At 39.9% G+C, this 19,207-nt stretch overlaps 1 protein-coding gene and 1 pseudogene across 1 annotated transcript in view; one reads left to right on the top strand and one right to left on the bottom strand.

Annotated features, from left to right (window-relative positions):
• LOC124594075 (ATP-binding cassette sub-family C member 4-like) overlaps window positions 1-19,207 on the bottom strand; it is a 282,274-nt gene that overhangs the window by 46,306 nt on the left and 216,761 nt on the right. The window contains exons 16-17 of the mRNA XM_047132426.1: window positions 7,603-7,753; window positions 7,267-7,373 (exon numbers count right to left, since the gene is read on the bottom strand). Coding sequence (XP_046988382.1) covers window positions 7,267-7,373; window positions 7,603-7,753 — 258 coding nt within the window. The remainder of the gene's footprint in view (window positions 1-7,266; window positions 7,374-7,602; window positions 7,754-19,207) is intronic.
• Window positions 18,051-18,168, top strand: LOC124596655 (annotated as a pseudogene).

Genomic DNA, 19,207 nt, shown 5'->3' with positions numbered 1-19,207 from the left:
CATTAGTTCTGTCCTGAACCAACTAATCACACTAAAAGGGGGGTTAGCCCTATTAGTGGTTTGTTCTTTTCGTCGCCTTTTACGACTGGCAGAACATACCGGAGGCCTATTCTTTTCCCGGGCCTCCACGGGATTTATTATTATTATTATTATTATTATTTTATTATCATTATTATTACTATTATTATCATTATTAAGTAGCTTGGATGTATTAGTGACTTGTACTGCACCAGAAATGCACTTGTTACAGTGAGCGATGAAAAGTGTTATTACCATTGTAATATTAGGTTAGATTAATTAAAGAGGATCGGAGTTGATTTGTACAGCCTCAATTACTTAAATGCAGTTTAGTCGGGGAAATTAAATCTAGGAAGGGACAAATGAATCGATCTTCCATCAGATACGGAATTTAAATAATGGATAAGTAACAGGTTTACAAGAAGTTTCATGAAATACATGAGTGATAAAACAAGTACTGCCTCATGCAAAAGTAGGGAATTTGTTCTCATGAACTAAAGGCCTAATATTAGCATTCCCAGATAACTAAATAGATAAGTAATGTTACGACAAACACTCACGAAAGTGGAAGCTTAACTGCCCTGAATGCTAGGATAAATATGTGTTCCTTGGCCTGAAGTATTTTGTGTAGAACTTAATTTACTGTTCATTCTAAGCTGTAATGTGAAAGCATTCTTCTTAAAGGATACAAGAGAAAGTATTTTTTCTAGTCTTTAGTTGAAAAGTTAATAAACTGTCTAGTGGAAGTAATATAACTGATGAACTACGATCTGGTAAATCATATGGGGATTTCTTTTTTTTTAGTTTAGAGGTGACCAACAAATGTAAGCTACAGAGACTTGTAATAAGCAATGATTAATGTTATATCTTATTATCTCCCTTGTGCTATCATAAATTAGATTTGCTGGCAGTATATATATGTTGCGCCGTCTCCGAGTTATTTAGCACTGCAGTCGGCCAATCGGGAAGTCGGGCACTCACATACAAGTGGCGTGCCAGGGGCGTTGTTGCCAAAAGAATGCTTTGTTTGATTAGCTGAAACTTGAATTTGTACGCACGATGACCTGATTGGCTAACTTAAGTGCTAAGTAACTCGAAAACGGTGCAACGTATCGAAATTTGCTTAACATTTATGTCTCAGTACAACCCTGCACTGCAACTTCCGTGCAAGCGTTTATCAAATTGTGAGAATGATATTAGTCACTATGATAACTGAAAGGCGGATAACTATAAGGAGATAGTAGAAAATTGGAATGACAATACAGTAATGGAAAATCATAGCGGTGTAATGGTCTGAGGAGCAATAGTTTTCGCTGACTGATCTAGCATATAATCCTGTATATAATTGCTAATAAGAATTTGATTCATTACTATCAGTTAGCAAATGACAATATTATTCTTGATTCGCTGAAGATATTTCCATAGTTGAAATTTTGGAGCTTATGTGATGTACTAAATGCTAATAATACTGATCCATAAATTTAGAAAGAAGTGTAAAGTTAGAGGAGCGTGTGATACTTATCTGGAAGTTTGTCAATATGTACATGGATATTTTTGTAGGTTAGAAATGAATAGTAACACATCTGAACAATAACGGATTAACCATCTGGTATTTTTTTGAGTGAAAGAAAAGGGTTGGGGCTTTAAAGCACTTGGTGGTAATTGCCTATTACAGTAATTTTGTTTAAAGTTTATACTTATTTTTATAAGTAGATATTCAAATAAGAGATGTACAGGTTCCAAGTCAATGGAATCTACTAGGAAATATTTCGAGATGAGCATTTATTTATTTTCTTTTTTGGTGTCGTTTCCACGTTCTGGTGTTTGTGATATGCTGTTTCACATATTGAAAGTTGCTGAGTTACTCCTTAGTAAATGAATCAGTGACATTAGTTGATCATATGCTCTCAGAGGCCGAGAAAAGAAAATTATAAATGATTGAATAAATATAAATCAAAATTTCTAATTGATTGGCGGTTATATTACTCATGGGTGAGGCCTGACCATGTATAATTTACTATGAGTAAAGTGAGGAAGAGAAAAAATTTAATTGACCCAGTCTAAATAATGAACTGCGCTATGCGCATTCAGCCTGTTACTGAAAGCGAGCAAAAGGTGACACAGGGGTAGGTAATGATGCGAAATAGCTGCATCGCCTGCTGGAAAAGCTAGTTGGCAATGAAAGTGTGTTTCAGTTACCACTGCTGGTATGTTGTGGGAGAGAGTCAGTGATTAAATTCGCAAAAAGTGACAGCGAACGATGCGAAGTCGGTGATGACACAAACAAGTTCGGAATACTTAGCAGATCAACACTGAATATATAGGAGCCGGTCGCTTTTATAGCGTGGCGCAGCCTGGACTCTGAGCCACCTTGTGTGGAGGTTTGAATTTAATTGTTGTCGGTGTCCTCGTGTAAACGTGTACTTCCTTAGCGTTCAACGAACAAATAAAAGAAATTTAAAAACTGGGACACTGTGTGCTGTGTTCATGATAGACTGGTCAGTAATAATAAGGACGTACTGAAACTGTCTACGGGTTTCCCAAAATAAGTAGTGCTAAAGTTATAACTGTCAGGGTCATAAAATGATACTTCAGCCACTTGTTAAATTCACGAGATTTACCAACAAATTTTGATATAAAATCATCATGCTTGGAAACAATTAGAGGAAACAGATTAACTGTAACCTGAAGTGAACTTTTCCTTCTGCATACTCCTGTATCTCGTGTGTACAGCTATTCTAACTCCTGTCTGTCTATCCTTTCATTAATCCGCAAAATGCGGCCATCATCATGACGTCCTGGATCCCTATACTGAGTGACCTCGAGATACCCTGTCCCCTGGCTCCGAAAACCTTTCCTGGAAGGTCCTGGATTCCGACAACGGATCCTGGGCCGTTGTGCAACCGAGTCTGCAGTTCTCCGTGTCCTGTCCACCGTTGACAACGCAACCACCGCCAGTCCCTTTCAGCTGAAACTTCCATTAAAACTAACATAAATAGAAGAACGTTTTATCTAAAACGACTTTAAAGGGAGAATCTATAATGAACATCACATAATTTGTTCCCTAGTGTCATTTAGTTTTAGTTCGTAGAAACTAAATGGATAACAAAGCTTTTTACCTACGACAGTTTTGTGGCTGTCATCGGTTTTGAAAATTTAAAAGCTTTTGCTGAAGTTGAAAAACTAAATGTGGCGAAACTTTAATTTTCATATTATGTATAATCGGGGGGTGTTCAGTAAGTAATGCAACACATTTGTTCCTGAAAGGAGGGTAGTTTCATTCACGATTACAATGCACCATATTATTCCCTACTGTTTTAGTTACTAAATCCTATTTTTCAGCATAATCTCCATTCAATACCACGGCGTTACGCCACCTTACTACGAAGGCCTACAAGCCCGGATGTTATCACTCTACTGGTCGACGTCTGAACCAACGTCTGGCTGCAACAATAACCTCCCCATCATCCACGTACCGCTTCCTGCGGAGCATTCTTCATCGGACCAAACAGATGCTCATCCGTTGCTCTTTATGATCTCCTGTTAGGCGACGTAGAACCCAGCGGACACAATTCTATGAGTACCCAACTGGTGGACGAGTGTGTCAGCATTACCAAAGTAGATGTCCAGTTGCGCAGCGAGGTATTTGACACAACTAGGTCTTCGTAGACGTTCTGCAAGCGCCTATGAATATCTACGATGCTCTGATTTTCTGCCGAAAGAAACTCAATGACAGCTCTCTGCTTGGAACACACCTCCATTACATACCCTATTTTGAAGGCCACTTATAACGCAGACACCTTGATGAAACTATATTAGCCGAAGCGAGAATATTCATCGATCTTCCACAATAAATTCTGCATTTTTCAACCGAAATTAATCGAGATAAAAGTGTTGCATAACTTAGGAAACGCTTCTCGTATATATGTACAGTATGTGCGTTGACGAAGCACATTGTAAAAGACTTGGCTTTAGCCCACAATCACACATTTGCTTGAACTGATTTGGCCCACAGTTTAACATTTCCATGAACCGGTTTAGCCCACAGGTGAACATTTGTACGAGCTGCGTGAGGTCTGAAGGTCTCGCCACAGTTTTTATTCTCGTGGTTTTTCTGCTGGCCCCTTCCATGTTGGTGGGGCAGTAGTTAGTTAAGGATACAGGGTACTTATAAATGGTGCGAAATTCGAAATTTTTTATGATTTTATTAAATTCTGTAGTCTTTTCTGATTATATTGGTATATACATTATAGGGTTATTTCTGTTACACAAACCAGTATTATTTCAAAAAGATGTTTATGGTGACACCTTGGTAACAAAATGGAGTGTTGTAGGCATGTTCAGAAGAGGATGGGTGGTAGATTGAGGAAGCTACGAAGCGGAATGAAAGGAAAGTTGCTATCTGATGGAAAATCTCTGTCTGGCCGAGGCAGATTGACAGAAACTGAAATAGACCTTCTTCAGAGTTATTATGGACTGGAAATTAAACGAACTGCACCTCTGAATGGTGTTACAGCAATGAGGAAAGCTGTATTGGCCATATACTTTCTGCTTTCATAAGTTTCCACAGATGACCACCCTGTTCACGGACTTTGCCCTAAAAGAGTAGGTTCTTGGTGTGATTGCCAAAAAGCAAAAGAAAGTGGTCAAATATACCATAATAAGCATTCGTTTTCTGAGCCTGTTATGAATGAAATAAAACCAGTTTTTAGAGACCTGAGTGACCCTTGCTAAGTAAATGTCTTCATGGGGGTACTCAGAATACGAAAGTAAAGTTCAACCATTTCATATGGGAAAGATTACCCAAGAATATTTTTGTGGGTCTAAAGACATTAAAGTTGGTATACTAGATGCAGTGATATGTTTCAGTCAAGGAGTGATAGAAAGTTTGGAAGTCCTGAGAAATTTAGGCATAAAATGTGGCTCTAATATGGAAGATCAATTGCTTGCGTGTGACAGACAACAAGGTTTGCTCTTCAAGTTACCAAAGTAGCAATAAGTGCTAAAAGGAATGCGAAGAGGAAGCTTGAACATGAAGAAGTGCTGCAGGATGAAGACTATGCTTCAGGAATGTTCTGAGGCACAGTTTAATTGGACTCATATCTTCATTCGCAATTTCCTGCAAGTTTTATTTTTCAGATATCAGGTACAAATATTTCCTACAGTTCATAAAACATTGCCATAATTTTTTTTCTGTAACTTGCAATAATACATACTTATGTAGTAGAAGTAGACCAATGATGCAGAATCAACTAAATTATAGGAAAAATAACATTTTATTAGGAAAAAATTATAAAAATTAAAATGTGAGATGTGATATTTTTTAATTCTTGTAATGTACATAATAGGTGGAATTAAATAGGTCTAGTACCTCAGCATCAAGTCATGCATATCTGGCAAAAATTGGTCTCCTTCAAATGTATAACATTGGATCAAATTGTACTTCAATTTGAGGAAGCATTGTGGAAAAAAATTGCATCAGTTTCTTTGTATTTTTTTTAATAACCCTAAGCAGGTTCAAAAATATTCAAAATACTTCTAATTTGTTTGGAAAGTGTGCTGCAGTACCTGATATCAACAAAAAAATCTGTAAAACATATACATTATAAACAGTGCCTGAAAGAAATAGGTGTTGATTTTTACATAATACTGAGCTGGGAAAGTACCCTGTACCCTTAAGCTGCTGAGAGTAATAAATTGATACAGATTTGTAAGTACGTGAATGTGACATTTGCAATTAACAAGTGTTTGTAAATCATCCCTCTTGCTAAATATTTGTGACCCATGACACTTTAATAGTGAAACCCGTCTAAAGTTGATATCGGCACGAAAATGTGACCATTTCCATGCTTCGTTTGTGGGGACGGTGCAGAGACAAAAGTCCCTTTTGTGACGTATATTTTCTTTTATGATAGAAAGGGATTTGCATAGTGTGTAAGCTTTGAATATTGATAACTTTAGAAATATCTCTTTTCCTGTTTTGGTAAATTCTCTTGTTCCTTCCTTCGTTACCCGTTCTCCTACAAGCCTCTGTATGTATTTGTGTAATTATGTTAGTTTTCATTTTGAGAAATAGTTACTACGATCAAAGACACATTGCATTGTGATTCTTCACCTCCCTGACACCTGTTCTATATCTGTGTTTAACAGCTCATACTTTGGAAGTGTCGGTGAGTTCCTTTTATGATCAGAATTAGCCGGCTTGGACGTGATCTGTATGTCATCGAGATCACTATAAATTGTAGTAATTATATAGTACCTGCTTTTATTCTTAATCACGATGTCCGATGCAACAGTGGGAACAAGATTGGGGCGCTTGAAATATTTGAAATTCACGGTCGCAGAATAATGAACGACGCCAACTACTCTCAAAACACAGTGTTTCGTATTTTTCATTTAGCACCTATAGATGGTACTGCTTGTTAGTAACATCGAAAGATTATCAATTTGCGTATGAATGAGGGATAAGAGAGATATAAAATTAATCGAGGATATAAAATTAATCAAGGATTCTAGCATCCAGAGCGAAGCATACAAAATGCGGTTCTTCAGTCATTGTGAAAGTTACGTTCAATCAATTGGAGGTCATTATTGAGGATACTGTTGAAGTCGTTTTCTGGAGTTGTCCTTGCCACAGCCAGAGAAGCGGAGGGGTTGGGTAGGGGGTTTCATGCATTGCTGATTCCGTTACCTATGATAGAGCTTCACGACGATGTGTCTTAGATGGTATCAGGTAAGTGCCCACAAAACAAAGTCACATAGGGTTGTATCAGGTCATAGCAGCCTGTAGCCCCGAGTATAATCAACTGTGCATTTTTCTTTTTGAAAGAGCATTCCTCATAGCTATGACGTTGTCAGAGTTGATGGTAATGTAGTGTCATTAGACAATTTTGATTGGTCATTCAATGTGCTGCTTCCGTTTAAACTTCGAATTGGTTCGTCGTACATACGTTGAAGATGATGAGAGCGTAAATAATGGTGTGAAAACATGGCCACGAGCACAGGGTAACAGCTTCCCCAACAGATGCTCTCACATAACGATAGCGTAAGGCTGTAGAACGTGATGGAGGCTATGTAGAAAAATAGCACATGTAAAAGAAATGTTGATCGATATTTTCACCAAAATCTGTCTCTTAAGAGTAAATACGTACTGAAAAGAAATTGTGGGGTCTTATTTACTGAAAGACGCTATACCTAACACCAAAGAAATAAACTGATAAGACTTCATCTACCACAACAGCTACCCACCTGGTGCCCATCGAATTCCTTCCTAACTACATCTTGGATACCTGATGCCCTTATTGTTGCCAATCCGTTGAGCGTGTCGGAAAGATGAGAAAATACGGGACTTCTACCTGAAACAACGCGAAAGAAAAAAATGGCAGGGACAAAACATACCACAAAGTCTTTAGCTTAGGTAACACATGTCGCAAATTTTATTTCCTGTAATTATCCTTCAGTCCTAATACAATTAACAAGACATGAATATAAATAAATAAACTCGTAAGACAATTTCTTGTGGTTGCTTCGAACAATATAAATTTCAAGATCGTTGATTGTGTATAAACACCCATGTATACTTACGGATGCCTTCAAGTCTCTTCACACTTCTCCCAGTAGACATGAAAAGTCTAGCCACAAAAATGAATACTCCACCGACTATGACCATCGGTATGATGAGAACGTAGTTCACCACTAGGACCATGGCCAAAATTCCGCAGAGCACAAGGTAGATCTGCAGTATTGAGAATAGTCATAATACTAAACTAGTTATAATACTAATACCAGTTACAGTAAAGTCAGCCACAATAAAATATTAAACTATAAGTCTATACCTAACAAAACGTGTATGTTAAGTAAAAAAATCATTGTACCACTGTAGTCATAACAGCGGAAGGCAATAGTTTAATAGATGGCAAAGTCAGCGAAAGATCAGATGTGAAAATAAAAGTCACCTTAAGACAAAATTAAGAATTAAGAATGCTGTGACGCTACAACGCAATCTTGCTATGAATTTTTTTCGCTTACTGAACACATGAAACTGTTTGTATACGATATATTGACCAGTGTAAATATGTATAGTAAATACTATGTTTAAATTATGTAATATTTAACACTGGCAAGTCAGGGCATATTTAGTTAACGTTGAAGTCAGAGAGACTGTTTCGTCGTGCCGCTGGGCGCGGGAGCGCGCCAGCGGGCAGTAGTAGCAGTGACGCCGTGCTCGGAGTAAGACGTACAGTCGAGTGCTGCTATTCCTAGCTGTGTTACATCTAACGGCTAGTGTGTGGATCTAAGCACGACGGGAAAGTAATGGTCGGCATATCTGGAAGCATGGCCAGGCAAGTTATTATGGATTAATGGGCACAGTGCTAAAGAAACGAGGGCTTAAATGTGAAGCGCACTGTGGGCCCAAGTCGCAACAGTAAAAGCGCACCGCCACATTGTGTGGCTGCCGTGGACTTCCGTCGATCCACCGACAACGAGGGAAGTAAGATTTACGAAATTTTCGTAGGGTAAAATTGTAGAAGGCTTGCCAGTGACTGTGCTTTTCTCTGAAGTTGAACAATTAATAACAAGCACTTTATAATCGAAGTGTTGCAATTACATTCCACCCGACAACAACACCAAGTAGGTTCTTTCCGATCCTTACCTTATTGAACCGAGTGTGTCACGCCATTATCAAGAGAAAATATGTTAATTATCAAATTATTTGCATAGACGGTGAAGAGTAAATTTCCGACTGGTTATCGTAGTTAATTGTCGCACTTAATAAGCTTACGCCAACCGTTGTAACTTAATAATAGACTGAAGTAATAAATTTGATTATTAAGATTTATTTCAATGCGTATTCAGCTGAAGTTAGTTCAAGGACATTTCATGAAACTATAAAGCTTATTCCACCTGACAATCCCCCAATTAATGAATTATTATCATTCAAAACATAGTTAATCAATTATTGGCAATATATTTTATTATCAGCGGATTAAACTGTGCAAAGCACCTAATTTTAAAGACAGAATGTCAGTCTATTGTTCGAAATCTCGATAGATAATTATCTGTGTTGTTAGCTGACAAATTATGAACAAAGTAACTATCAAAAGACTTATTGAAAGTTAACCATTAATGTTTAAGTGTAATTAGATTGTTATGACATTGTTTTATATGACTACTGAGCCTGACACAGCACTTACGTAAAAGTTCCCGTTCCACCTGCTGCGCTACAAACAGGTAAACTTTACTTTTGACACAATTATTCACGTACTTAACAGTACTGTCGCTCATCAGTTGAGCTGGCGACCGTTTTCTTTATTGCTTTTACAACTCAATCATTTCTTTCGGCAAAATTTCCACTGGCAAAATTTATTTCCAAATTATTTCCATTATTTCATTTACCGATCGTTATTGGATGAAATTACTTATTCAAGAACGATCAAGTTATAACGTCACCTGTTTCCCGCGGAATAATCATTATTTACTTCGGATTCGGATGCCTTATCCCGACACGGGTCAAAATTCATACTTCACGGTCATTGTCAACTAGTAATTTCACGAATCCCGGGAAGCAAGGGGGTGTTACAACGCCACCACATGATTGTATAGAAGTTCAGGAAGAAATTCTGAGAAAATAGGGAACGATGATGAGAGGAGAAAAGATGTATTAATGCTCAGATATACGATATGAAACGTACCAGTTACGACAAATGTCTCTCTTACACCGATAAATCAAAATATTATGACCACTGCCCATTGCGACGTTGGATGCCATCTGGTGGCGTTGCGGGCACGTGAAGGGATAACAAAAGTATGTAAACGAAACAGACACGGACGGAGGACCACCCTAGCTAAGACATGGGCGGAAAAAGGGGAAATCCACTGACATAAGTGACTTTTACAAAGACCAACTTACTATTACACAGAGACTGTGCACGAGTTTCTCTGAATCGGCGAAGCTTGTCGAATGTTGACGTGCTACTGTCATGAGCATCTATGGAAAGAGGTAGAATGACAGTGAAACTATCACTAGGCGCTTGATGGTAAGATGTCCACGGCTCTTCACAGAACGTGGGGTTCAGAGACTTGTATGCTCTATAAAGGAGGATAGATGGTAATCTGTGGCATCTCTGCCGAAAGAGCACAATGCTGGCGCCCGCACAAGTGTTTCAGCGCACACCGTACATTGTTGAACATGGAGCTCCGCAGCAGATCACCCCTACGTGTTCACAAGTTGACCCAACGACATCGTCAATTATGGTTGCAGTGGGCACGGGACCATCGAGATTCGACCGTTGGTCAATGTGGACGTGTCGGCTCTTCGGGTGAATCACATTTTTGCTACACTAGGTCGACGGTCGTCTCCACAAACGCCGTCATCGAGGTGAACTGCGGCTCGAAACGTTCACCGCGACACGGACGCAGGCTGGTGGGATCAGCATTATGCTATGGTAGACGTTCCCCTGCCCTTGCATTGAACCTATGGTAGTAATCGAAGACATGCTGACAGCTGCGAACCACCTGCATCCCTTCATGCCTGACATTTTCCCCGACGGCATGTCATCTGTCAGCAGTGTAACTGTCCGTGTCTTGGAACCAGAACCGTGCTACAGTAATTTGAGTAGCATTGTAGTGAGTTCATGCTGATGTCTCGGCGACCAACTTCGCCTGATGTAAATTCTACGGAACCCATCTAGGTCGGTATCGGGCGCCATCACAGCTTTCGCAAATCAGCGGCCTGTTATTTACACGAGTTACTGTGCGTAGACGTCTCATGCTGCATACCTCCACAAACCTGCCAACAAGTGTCGAATCCCTGATTCGCAGAATCAGTTATGTATTTCATTCCAAAGACGGACAAACAAACTGTTAAGCAGGTGCTCGTAATGTTTTGGCTCGTCAGTGTAGATGAGATTCGCTTTTACGTGCTTCCTAGATTCCTGAGTAAATTTTTCCTTACATGGTGGGAAATGGACAGATTTGACAAAACTGTTATTGTTATACACGGAAAAGGTCTTAAATTACGTCTGTTCAAGGGCGGTAAGTGCTTGACTATCTGTCTATGTATCGCTTGCGCCTTTGTCCCTCATTTTGCACGGGGTTGGCGTGGTTAAACCGGATGTGGCATGTTAATGTGAAGGGATGGCCGGATGCCCTTCCTGCCGCCACCCCGTACCCCCCGGGACGGAATCACAGTACTCCGTCTGTCTGCGTCCAGTGTAAATCATGGAAAAGTGCGGATGTGTTTCAAATGTTTGTGAGTCGTGTAACTGAGGCGGGACGTGGGGACCAGCCCGGTATTCACCTAGAGGGATGTGGAAAACCGCCTAAAAACCACATCCAGGCTGGCCGGCACACTGGCTTTCGCTGTTAATCCGGCGACCGGGTTCGACCCGGGGCCGGCGCGCCTACCCCAGTCCAGGAAGCAGCCCATTAGCGCTCTCGGCTAACCTGGCGGGTGACGGTAAGTGCTTCACTAGTGAGCAGATATTATGATTTCTAAATCAGCTACGTAAATACAAAATTAGAATCTCATATCGCTTTTTTGACTGCATCAGTTGTACACGCAGAGCCATCAGCATGATGACAGAATTCAGTATTACAGGTGTATTACACATGAGTCTTTATAGATTCCTCTATCCGTTCGTACATTTAACTGTCAGTGTCAGGTTGAACAGCATCACAATGACGACGAGCCCATATGGAGTGGTGGTGAAAATGTTTCCATGGTACTTTTAGAAGCGGGTGTGTAAGATGCATATTTCTGATATACTCGTAATTTGCTATAAACATATTAGACATTCGTGAAGAATTCGTCAGCATCATCATCAATCAGTTAGCGTCCAGTGCTGGGTAAAGTTGGCTTCTTAGAATTTTTCTTGAGTTACGATATTCAGCTTGCACGTGGATGTTATATGATGTTATCTATCCACCTTCGTTTCAGATGTCATTCCAATCTTTCCTTAGGTCTTGGAATGAGGCAAAGACCATGCTTCTCGTCTGGACACATGTTCCGCACGTTATACTTACATAACGATCATAATTAGTTTTTCCTCTCCAGTCTGTTCCATTATAATTTTATTTCTGTAGCAGTCCATCCTATTAATTCTCAAAATCCATTCCTTTAACTCTTGAAGGCTTTCTGAATCGATCTGCCGTTAAAAGGCCATATCTCATACAGTCAAAATACAGTGCTTCTAAACTTATCATTTCAGACACATTGCAATCTTTGTTTCGCTTTAGCGTAACTAAATAACTTCAGAAATTTTGCTTTTCTTTCATTTCTTTTGCTGTTCTTCGATTACTTTTTATTAACTGACGTAAACAGAAGAGAAATTATTAACTGGTTCTTTGAGTTTAATGTTAATCTGTACAATTCTTTTTTATGTGTTAATTACACATTAATTTAATTTAATTTAATTTTAACTAATTATTAAGGCATAGTTCCCACATTTTAGCAAGTTTCTACATTAATTATTGTAGTTAACATCTAGACTAGAGGCATACAGTACAATGTCATCAGAAAAACTAAGGTGGTACAGTTCTGTGTCATTAGCACGTACTCCTTGTTCGTTTTCATAGGTTAAGGATTGAGAATCTTGAATCTCTGGCGTATACCGTATTCTTCAGTATACCAACAAATATTGGATTAATTTCTTCTTTCTTAAGAATTGTTCATACAAATTTTGCTCAACAGGAGTCAATAGTTATCTCGAATTCTATAAATTCCATGTGCAGTGATAGTTCATTTTCATTATTCCGTCCCATAATGTCATTCACGATCTGCCAATGGCCTATTGCGCTATACTTACATGGAAAATCTGCTTGGTGTACCCAAGGTAGCCATTAACATTGGAACTTTTTTGAGTCTAATAAACAAAATACAAAACATCTTATTGAAATGCGAGTCTGAACTGCTCAGTTCAGTCTGTTTGTTATTCATTGACACACTGGAATATTTCTAGCAGGTGATCAGTGACATCGCACATGGATAATCGTGTATGGACGATGTCCAAGATGATAGTGTCCTGTGAGGCAATGAGCGCAGAGGCAAGTCGGAGACAAAGTCCTGTGAAGTGGTTTTTTTCAAATGCACGGACTACTAGGTGCGCCTGGCATAAAGCCCAGATTACTTTTCGTTACATTTGGTCGTTATCAAGTACATTTCTTATTAGTTTCCAGTTGGAACAATATGGAAGGATGTACATACTGTAGCCTCAGCATATTCTATCTCTGTCATTTCTGTCATCGTGCTCATAGTTTCCACTTGACACACGCCATCGTACTGGACGCCTTCAATCGGAATCTGCCCCTCATCGAAACAGTTTGCCTAACGCATCCGGCTGAGAGGCCGGCACACTCAGTGTCATCTGTCCTTCCCTTGACGACTCTGTCGCCGCACCTGTCGTCACCCTTTGGCACCACTCTTTAAAGTTGCACATCGCTTGCGTCCTTGCTATTGGCAATCATTGATTTACTCATAGGAAATGCTGGTGGAGCAGATGAACAGTGTCACCTCATCCTTGAAAAGAAACTGAAGAACCATTGTTTGGTTTTTGTTCTACTTTAGCAAGAACTCCCCCAATATTTTGTAATGTTGTTTTAAGTTATTGTAAATATTTTCTTGATCATAAACCGAATGTGAATTCCGGAAACGTCATAATGCCAGAGCATCAGACATGTTCCATAATCCTACAAGAAGTTGATGTCAGTGATACATGTCTGCAATTATGTGTATCTGTCCGACGGCGGTTCTTGAAAACAGTTGTTACATGCGCTTTTCTCCAGTCGATTGGTACTTTCCGACGGCCTGCTACTAGAAGAGTATCAGTTGATTACATATAATTCGGATAACATCTAACAGATACAGAACTGGACAATTGTAGTTTATTTCCAATTTCATCATGTCAGTATAAACTCTGATATACTACCAGTGGAACAGCCTAGTACGGTGTACCAGGTAATTAAAAGTCTACAATCATAATTTTCAGTTTTATTCACTGGTAAGCTGTTTTCGTTTTTAAACTTAAGCGTGCTGCTTGTATGGAATGAAGGTACCTAGGTAGGTATACGTCGCTTACCTTGTGGGACACCATACACTCATATCTAATTGGGAAAGCGCCTTCCATGAGGTGAAGCACAACGTTAAACCTTATGAGATAGCTCTTGGCAAGCGACATGTAACTACCTATGTATTAATTTACGTTCAGTCCATACTGGCAGCACACGTTGGTGCTTAAATAACCAAAATAGGTTGCCGGTGAATAAAATTGTATATTCTGATTCTAGACTTTTAATTACCTAGGAACTACATTAGTATCTGTCTTTTTGGCACTATGCGTTATTTGAAAGGTGGAGGCGTGTTACAGTCTTCCACGTTGAACCAATTTTGACAAACTGAATTCAATATTGCTGTATTTCCCTTATCATGTTCTGTTTTTTGCCAGTATGATGACTCAGTTACTGAATAGATAATTTCCATCCGATTATTCACTTCATGTACGACCAAAACTTCTTAAAGGTTTTTGTCAAATTGGACGATAAAATTTGTTTTTCTAAATTATCGAATACTTCTTCCATTACTCTTCTTATGCTCAATTTCATTTGATCTGCTTCTGTTTTTCAATTAGACTTTGACTTCGCTTAAATCTCTGATGAAGTTTTCTTTCCTTTTGTAGCAACTTTCTGACACAACTATTGAACCACAGTGGGTTTTTCCCACCCCTGACAACCATCCTCGGCACATACAGCCCGAAGGCGAGTTGTACAATGCTTCTGGCCTTCATCTATTTTGCTCCATATCTCCGTCCTCAGAACAAAGGCCTTGCCTGTTAATTTGCAATTTCATACTTGCTCACAATGTTTTTGCTTTTCTTCAACGACGAGTTTATATTTGGATTCTTTGCTTGTTTACATTAAGATCAGTTTTGAGTAGTCCAAAAAAACAGTCTGAGGAATCTCTCTGTCTCCACTGTTGCATTTTGTATGTCTGGAGGCTAATTTAGGTCATCAGCCAATAAAACGGGTTCATGATTTTGGTGTCATGAGGTGATATTGTTCGGACGAGATTTCTCCAATATGTTCCTGGTTTTCTGTTTGAGAAGCGATCTGGTTGGTTCTGATTTTTGTCTGATGTTGATGCAGCTGTATCTGAGGTTCTAAAATGAGGAAGAATATGGCTGACACCTTTTCAGTTATTTGTGGTGACTACTGGGCCAATGTATAGGTTACTCCAGAGTACATTCCAAATATTAGTACAGTTATCGTGAGGCTCGTGATGGTATCCTTCCGCGCTGTCAAACGTAAGTTCACATTCTGCTCACTTTTCATTAAGTGGAACCTGATTATAGGACCGAATACTACTTTTCTCTATACATTGTTTTATGGGTTCAGGTTTATCGTTCTCTCTTGCATTATAAACAATTTATTTTCTTGCCAGAAGTCGTTTATTGAGAGCACGTAATTGCGTTGCCCATTGCGAGAACTTACTTTGTATTTAGTGCTTTAAGAACCCACGTGGGCTCTTTGAGTCAGCAGGACTACCTGCATAACTACATATACACGTACATTCGTGGTCTTTTCTTTATATTATTTAGCTTTATTCAAATAATTTCATTTATTATCTTACATAACTTAGTTGCAGTCTGCAGTGCCGCGAGTTTGTGCACTGTTGTTGACACTGACCTGGTACGTAAAACTACTGAATCAATAACATTCCATTACTACAAACCATTAGCAATAAATACTCCGTTTCTTGCACGGATGTAGGTTTCAGATGGATAAAGGTGAGTCGCGGTTACTGTCGTGAATGGCTGACGTTTACTGAATGCAGTGCACAGTGACCTGGTACCTTAGTGAGATATTTTGTGGACTACATGATAGCGAGGAGAGCCCCGTTGGTAACAGCAGGCACAGATTTTGTTTTGACGTTGTATTCTGCTCTTAGTGGTTGAAGAAAGTATTTGTTTAATTATTACTTCAGGTATAAATTCAGTGGTTACAGATAAGAGGGAATATCCTCTTTTGCATTGCTTTGAGCTATAAATTGAAAGCAAACACACTACATTGTTTTTCGATCAGTCCTTGTGGATAATTAGTTTCCGTTTGAATAGTGGGCTTTCCGAAATTCATTCACGTTGCATTACGCGAGTGTGTGTCTATCGGTATTTCGTTAACATTTGTGGTCAGTTTGCGTAATAATTTTTTTTTGGGGGGAATAAATACTGATACATTACAGCACAGTTTAATAGTTCACAGCTTTACCTTCCTACTCATGTTAGTAGTTCATCTTTATTAGACAATACAACATTTACAAGCTGAATAGTTGATGTTGACGACTCAGATACGAAGAGAGTTCAGTAAGTAATGCAACACATTTTTTTCTCGGCCAGTTTCGGTTGAGAAACTGCGTAAATGGCTGTGAGACATAGTGTATTACTCCCGTTTCAACCCCTATACTTTCGTGACGTTCCACAGGTGGCAACGCTATACATAGCCTTCAAAATGGAATCTGTAACGGAGGTGCCTTTCAAGCAGAGGTCTGTCATTGAATTTCTTTTGTCGGACAACAAGTGAATTAAAAATATTCATAGGCGATTGCAGAATGTCTACGGAGACCTGGTGGTAAACAAAACCACAGTGAGTTGTTGGGCGACGCGTCTATAATCATCGCAATAAGGTCGCGCAAACGTGTCTGATATTCCACGTGCCGGCAGGCCACGCACAGCTGTGACTCCTGCAATTTTGGACAGTGTGGACACTTACATTAGCGGTGATCGAAGGATCACAGTCAAACACCTCGCTGCTTAACTGGATGTCTCTGTTGGTAGTGGTGACATACTCGTCCACCAATTTGGGTACTGAATTATGTGTACCCGCTTAATTTGTCGCCACCTAACAGAAGATCATGAAGAGCAACTAAGGACCATCTGTGTTGAGTTGCTTACGCGTTACGAAGTTCAAAGCTATACCCTCAGCCGGTAAAGTTATGGCGATTTTAGGGGCTCTGAAGGGGTTATCCTGTTTGATGTCCCTCCCCATAGAGCAACGATAGATTCTGAAGTGTATTGCGCTACCCTTAGAAAGTTGAAGAAACGGTTTCAGTGTTCGTCGCCTCGAAAATGTAAACGATCTCCTCCTTCTCTCACACAAGTCTGAGCACCTGACAGCAGCTCCTACAGCCAATACATCGCTCCTTCTGACTTCCACCTGTTTGGCCCACTGATAGAGGCACTTCACGGGAAGCAATACATGAATGACGGGGAGGTTATTGCTACAGCGACACTTTGGCACCGACATCGACCAGTAGAGTAGTATTGTGCGAGCATACAGGTTCTCCCAGTGAGGTGGCGTAAGGGCGTCGTATTGAATGGAGATTATGTTGAAAATAAGGTCTGTAGCCAAGAGAGTGGGGAGTAATATGTGCAATAGAATCCTGGATAAAAACGACATTCTTTTGGAAAAAAAATGCGTTGCATTACTTATTTAATGCCATTCGTACTATGCATTTCATTCCTGTCATTCTTGCTAGGCAAAAATATTGGCCTTTCTTAATATAACTTATAACACCAATACCCATGGATGCTGTAACAGCCGGCCGGAGTGGCCGAGCGGTTCTAGGCGCCTAGAACTGCGCCTAGAACTGCGCGACCGCTACGGTCGCAGGTTCGAATCCTGCCTCGGGCATGGATGTGCGTGAAGTCCTTAGGTTAGTTAGGTTTAAGTAGTTCTAAGTTCTAGAGGACTGGTGACCTCAGAAGTTAAGTCCCATATTGCTCAGAGCCATTTGACCATGCTGTAACAGCTTTATGTCCTCTGAGGCCTACCTCTACGTTAACTGATTCGTAACGCTCATGTCTGTTACTTAGTAGGTGGTGTAAGGCGTTTCCTCCACGATGGCATCGTCTGACAATGTGCTCGAAGTATTTTTAGACACGGCATTCAGAACAATCTTACACGAATCCGGTTTTAACGTAAAAACGAAGATCAGTTAGAGTTAAAAGACGTTGTGGAAACAAACGGTTCTATGATAGTGAAATGGCAACGGTTTTGCCGCAGTGGATACACCGGTTCCCGTGAGATCACCGAAGTTAAGCGCTGTCGGACGTGGTCAGCACTTGGATGGGTGACCATCCAGGCCGCCATGCGCTGCTGCCATTTTTCGGGGTGCACTCAGCCTCGTGATGCCAATTGAGGAGCTACTCGACCTAATAGTAGCGGCTTCGGTCAAGAATACCACCTTACGACCGGGAGAGCGGTGTGCTGACTCCACGCCCCTCCTATCCGCATCCTCCACCGAGGACGACACGGCGGTCGGTTGGTCCCGGTAGGCCACTCGCGGCCTGAAGACGGGGTGCTATGGTAATGAAAGCAGCTCCAAAATTGTAGATTGCTTCAGTTCGTAAAATTCTTTAATTTTTATCTATACAGTTGTAGACAGATTAAGAGCATCTATATAAATTTATTACTACAACAAAGCACAGAAACAGAACAGCTGAATGTTTACTCTTACCGACCTGAAAACAAGAAAAATGAGATTTCATCTCGTAAGGAAAGCACAGACGCAATGGCTCTGGGATTTTACTCATGTTTCGCATGATTGTAATACGTATTTCGATTGAGAGAACGCATTTCATTACGATGCTCTTAACAGGTGTTTTCGAGAAATCTTGGTTCAAAGTTTAACAAGACTGTTGACCATTAGCCTACGAACAGCGGCGAAGCGCTACAAGTCCGCCTGTCCTGCATTCGAACCTAGTAATGTTCTTTTCTCAATCTTTCAAAAAGTATTCGCATTAGTACAATGAATTATTTTTATTCTAAAAGAAACAATAATAATGATGATGACGGCTGTTATAGTGGAACATTCTTGTAGCAAAGAACTGTGATGAAATGAACATTTTCATGTGGACACTTTCATGTAGGTATCAAAAAGTTCTTGCAGAGAAATCTTCACACTTTTGATTGTTCACCATTATTGATAAACCGACAACGTTTGCAATGGGATCCATGGCCAAAACGTGAGAAACATAAAGACATGTGCCTAGCACATCTTATGAATACCACTTCGTGACAAGGAAAGTTAATCTTTTTAATACTGATAGGAGAAAATACGCCTCATTAACATTTAAAAAGAATGGCCGTTTAGACTCAATTTTTGACGCAGACGAAGCATATTGGCACATAGGTACCAGTA

The sequence above is a fragment of the Schistocerca americana genome, chromosome 2 (assembly GCF_021461395.2).
Source record: "Schistocerca americana isolate TAMUIC-IGC-003095 chromosome 2, iqSchAmer2.1, whole genome shotgun sequence".
Taxonomy (NCBI): Eukaryota; Metazoa; Arthropoda; class Insecta; order Orthoptera; family Acrididae; genus Schistocerca; species Schistocerca americana.
The sequence above is the reverse complement of the archived record's forward strand: the minus strand, read 5'-3'. Positions and strand labels throughout refer to the sequence as shown.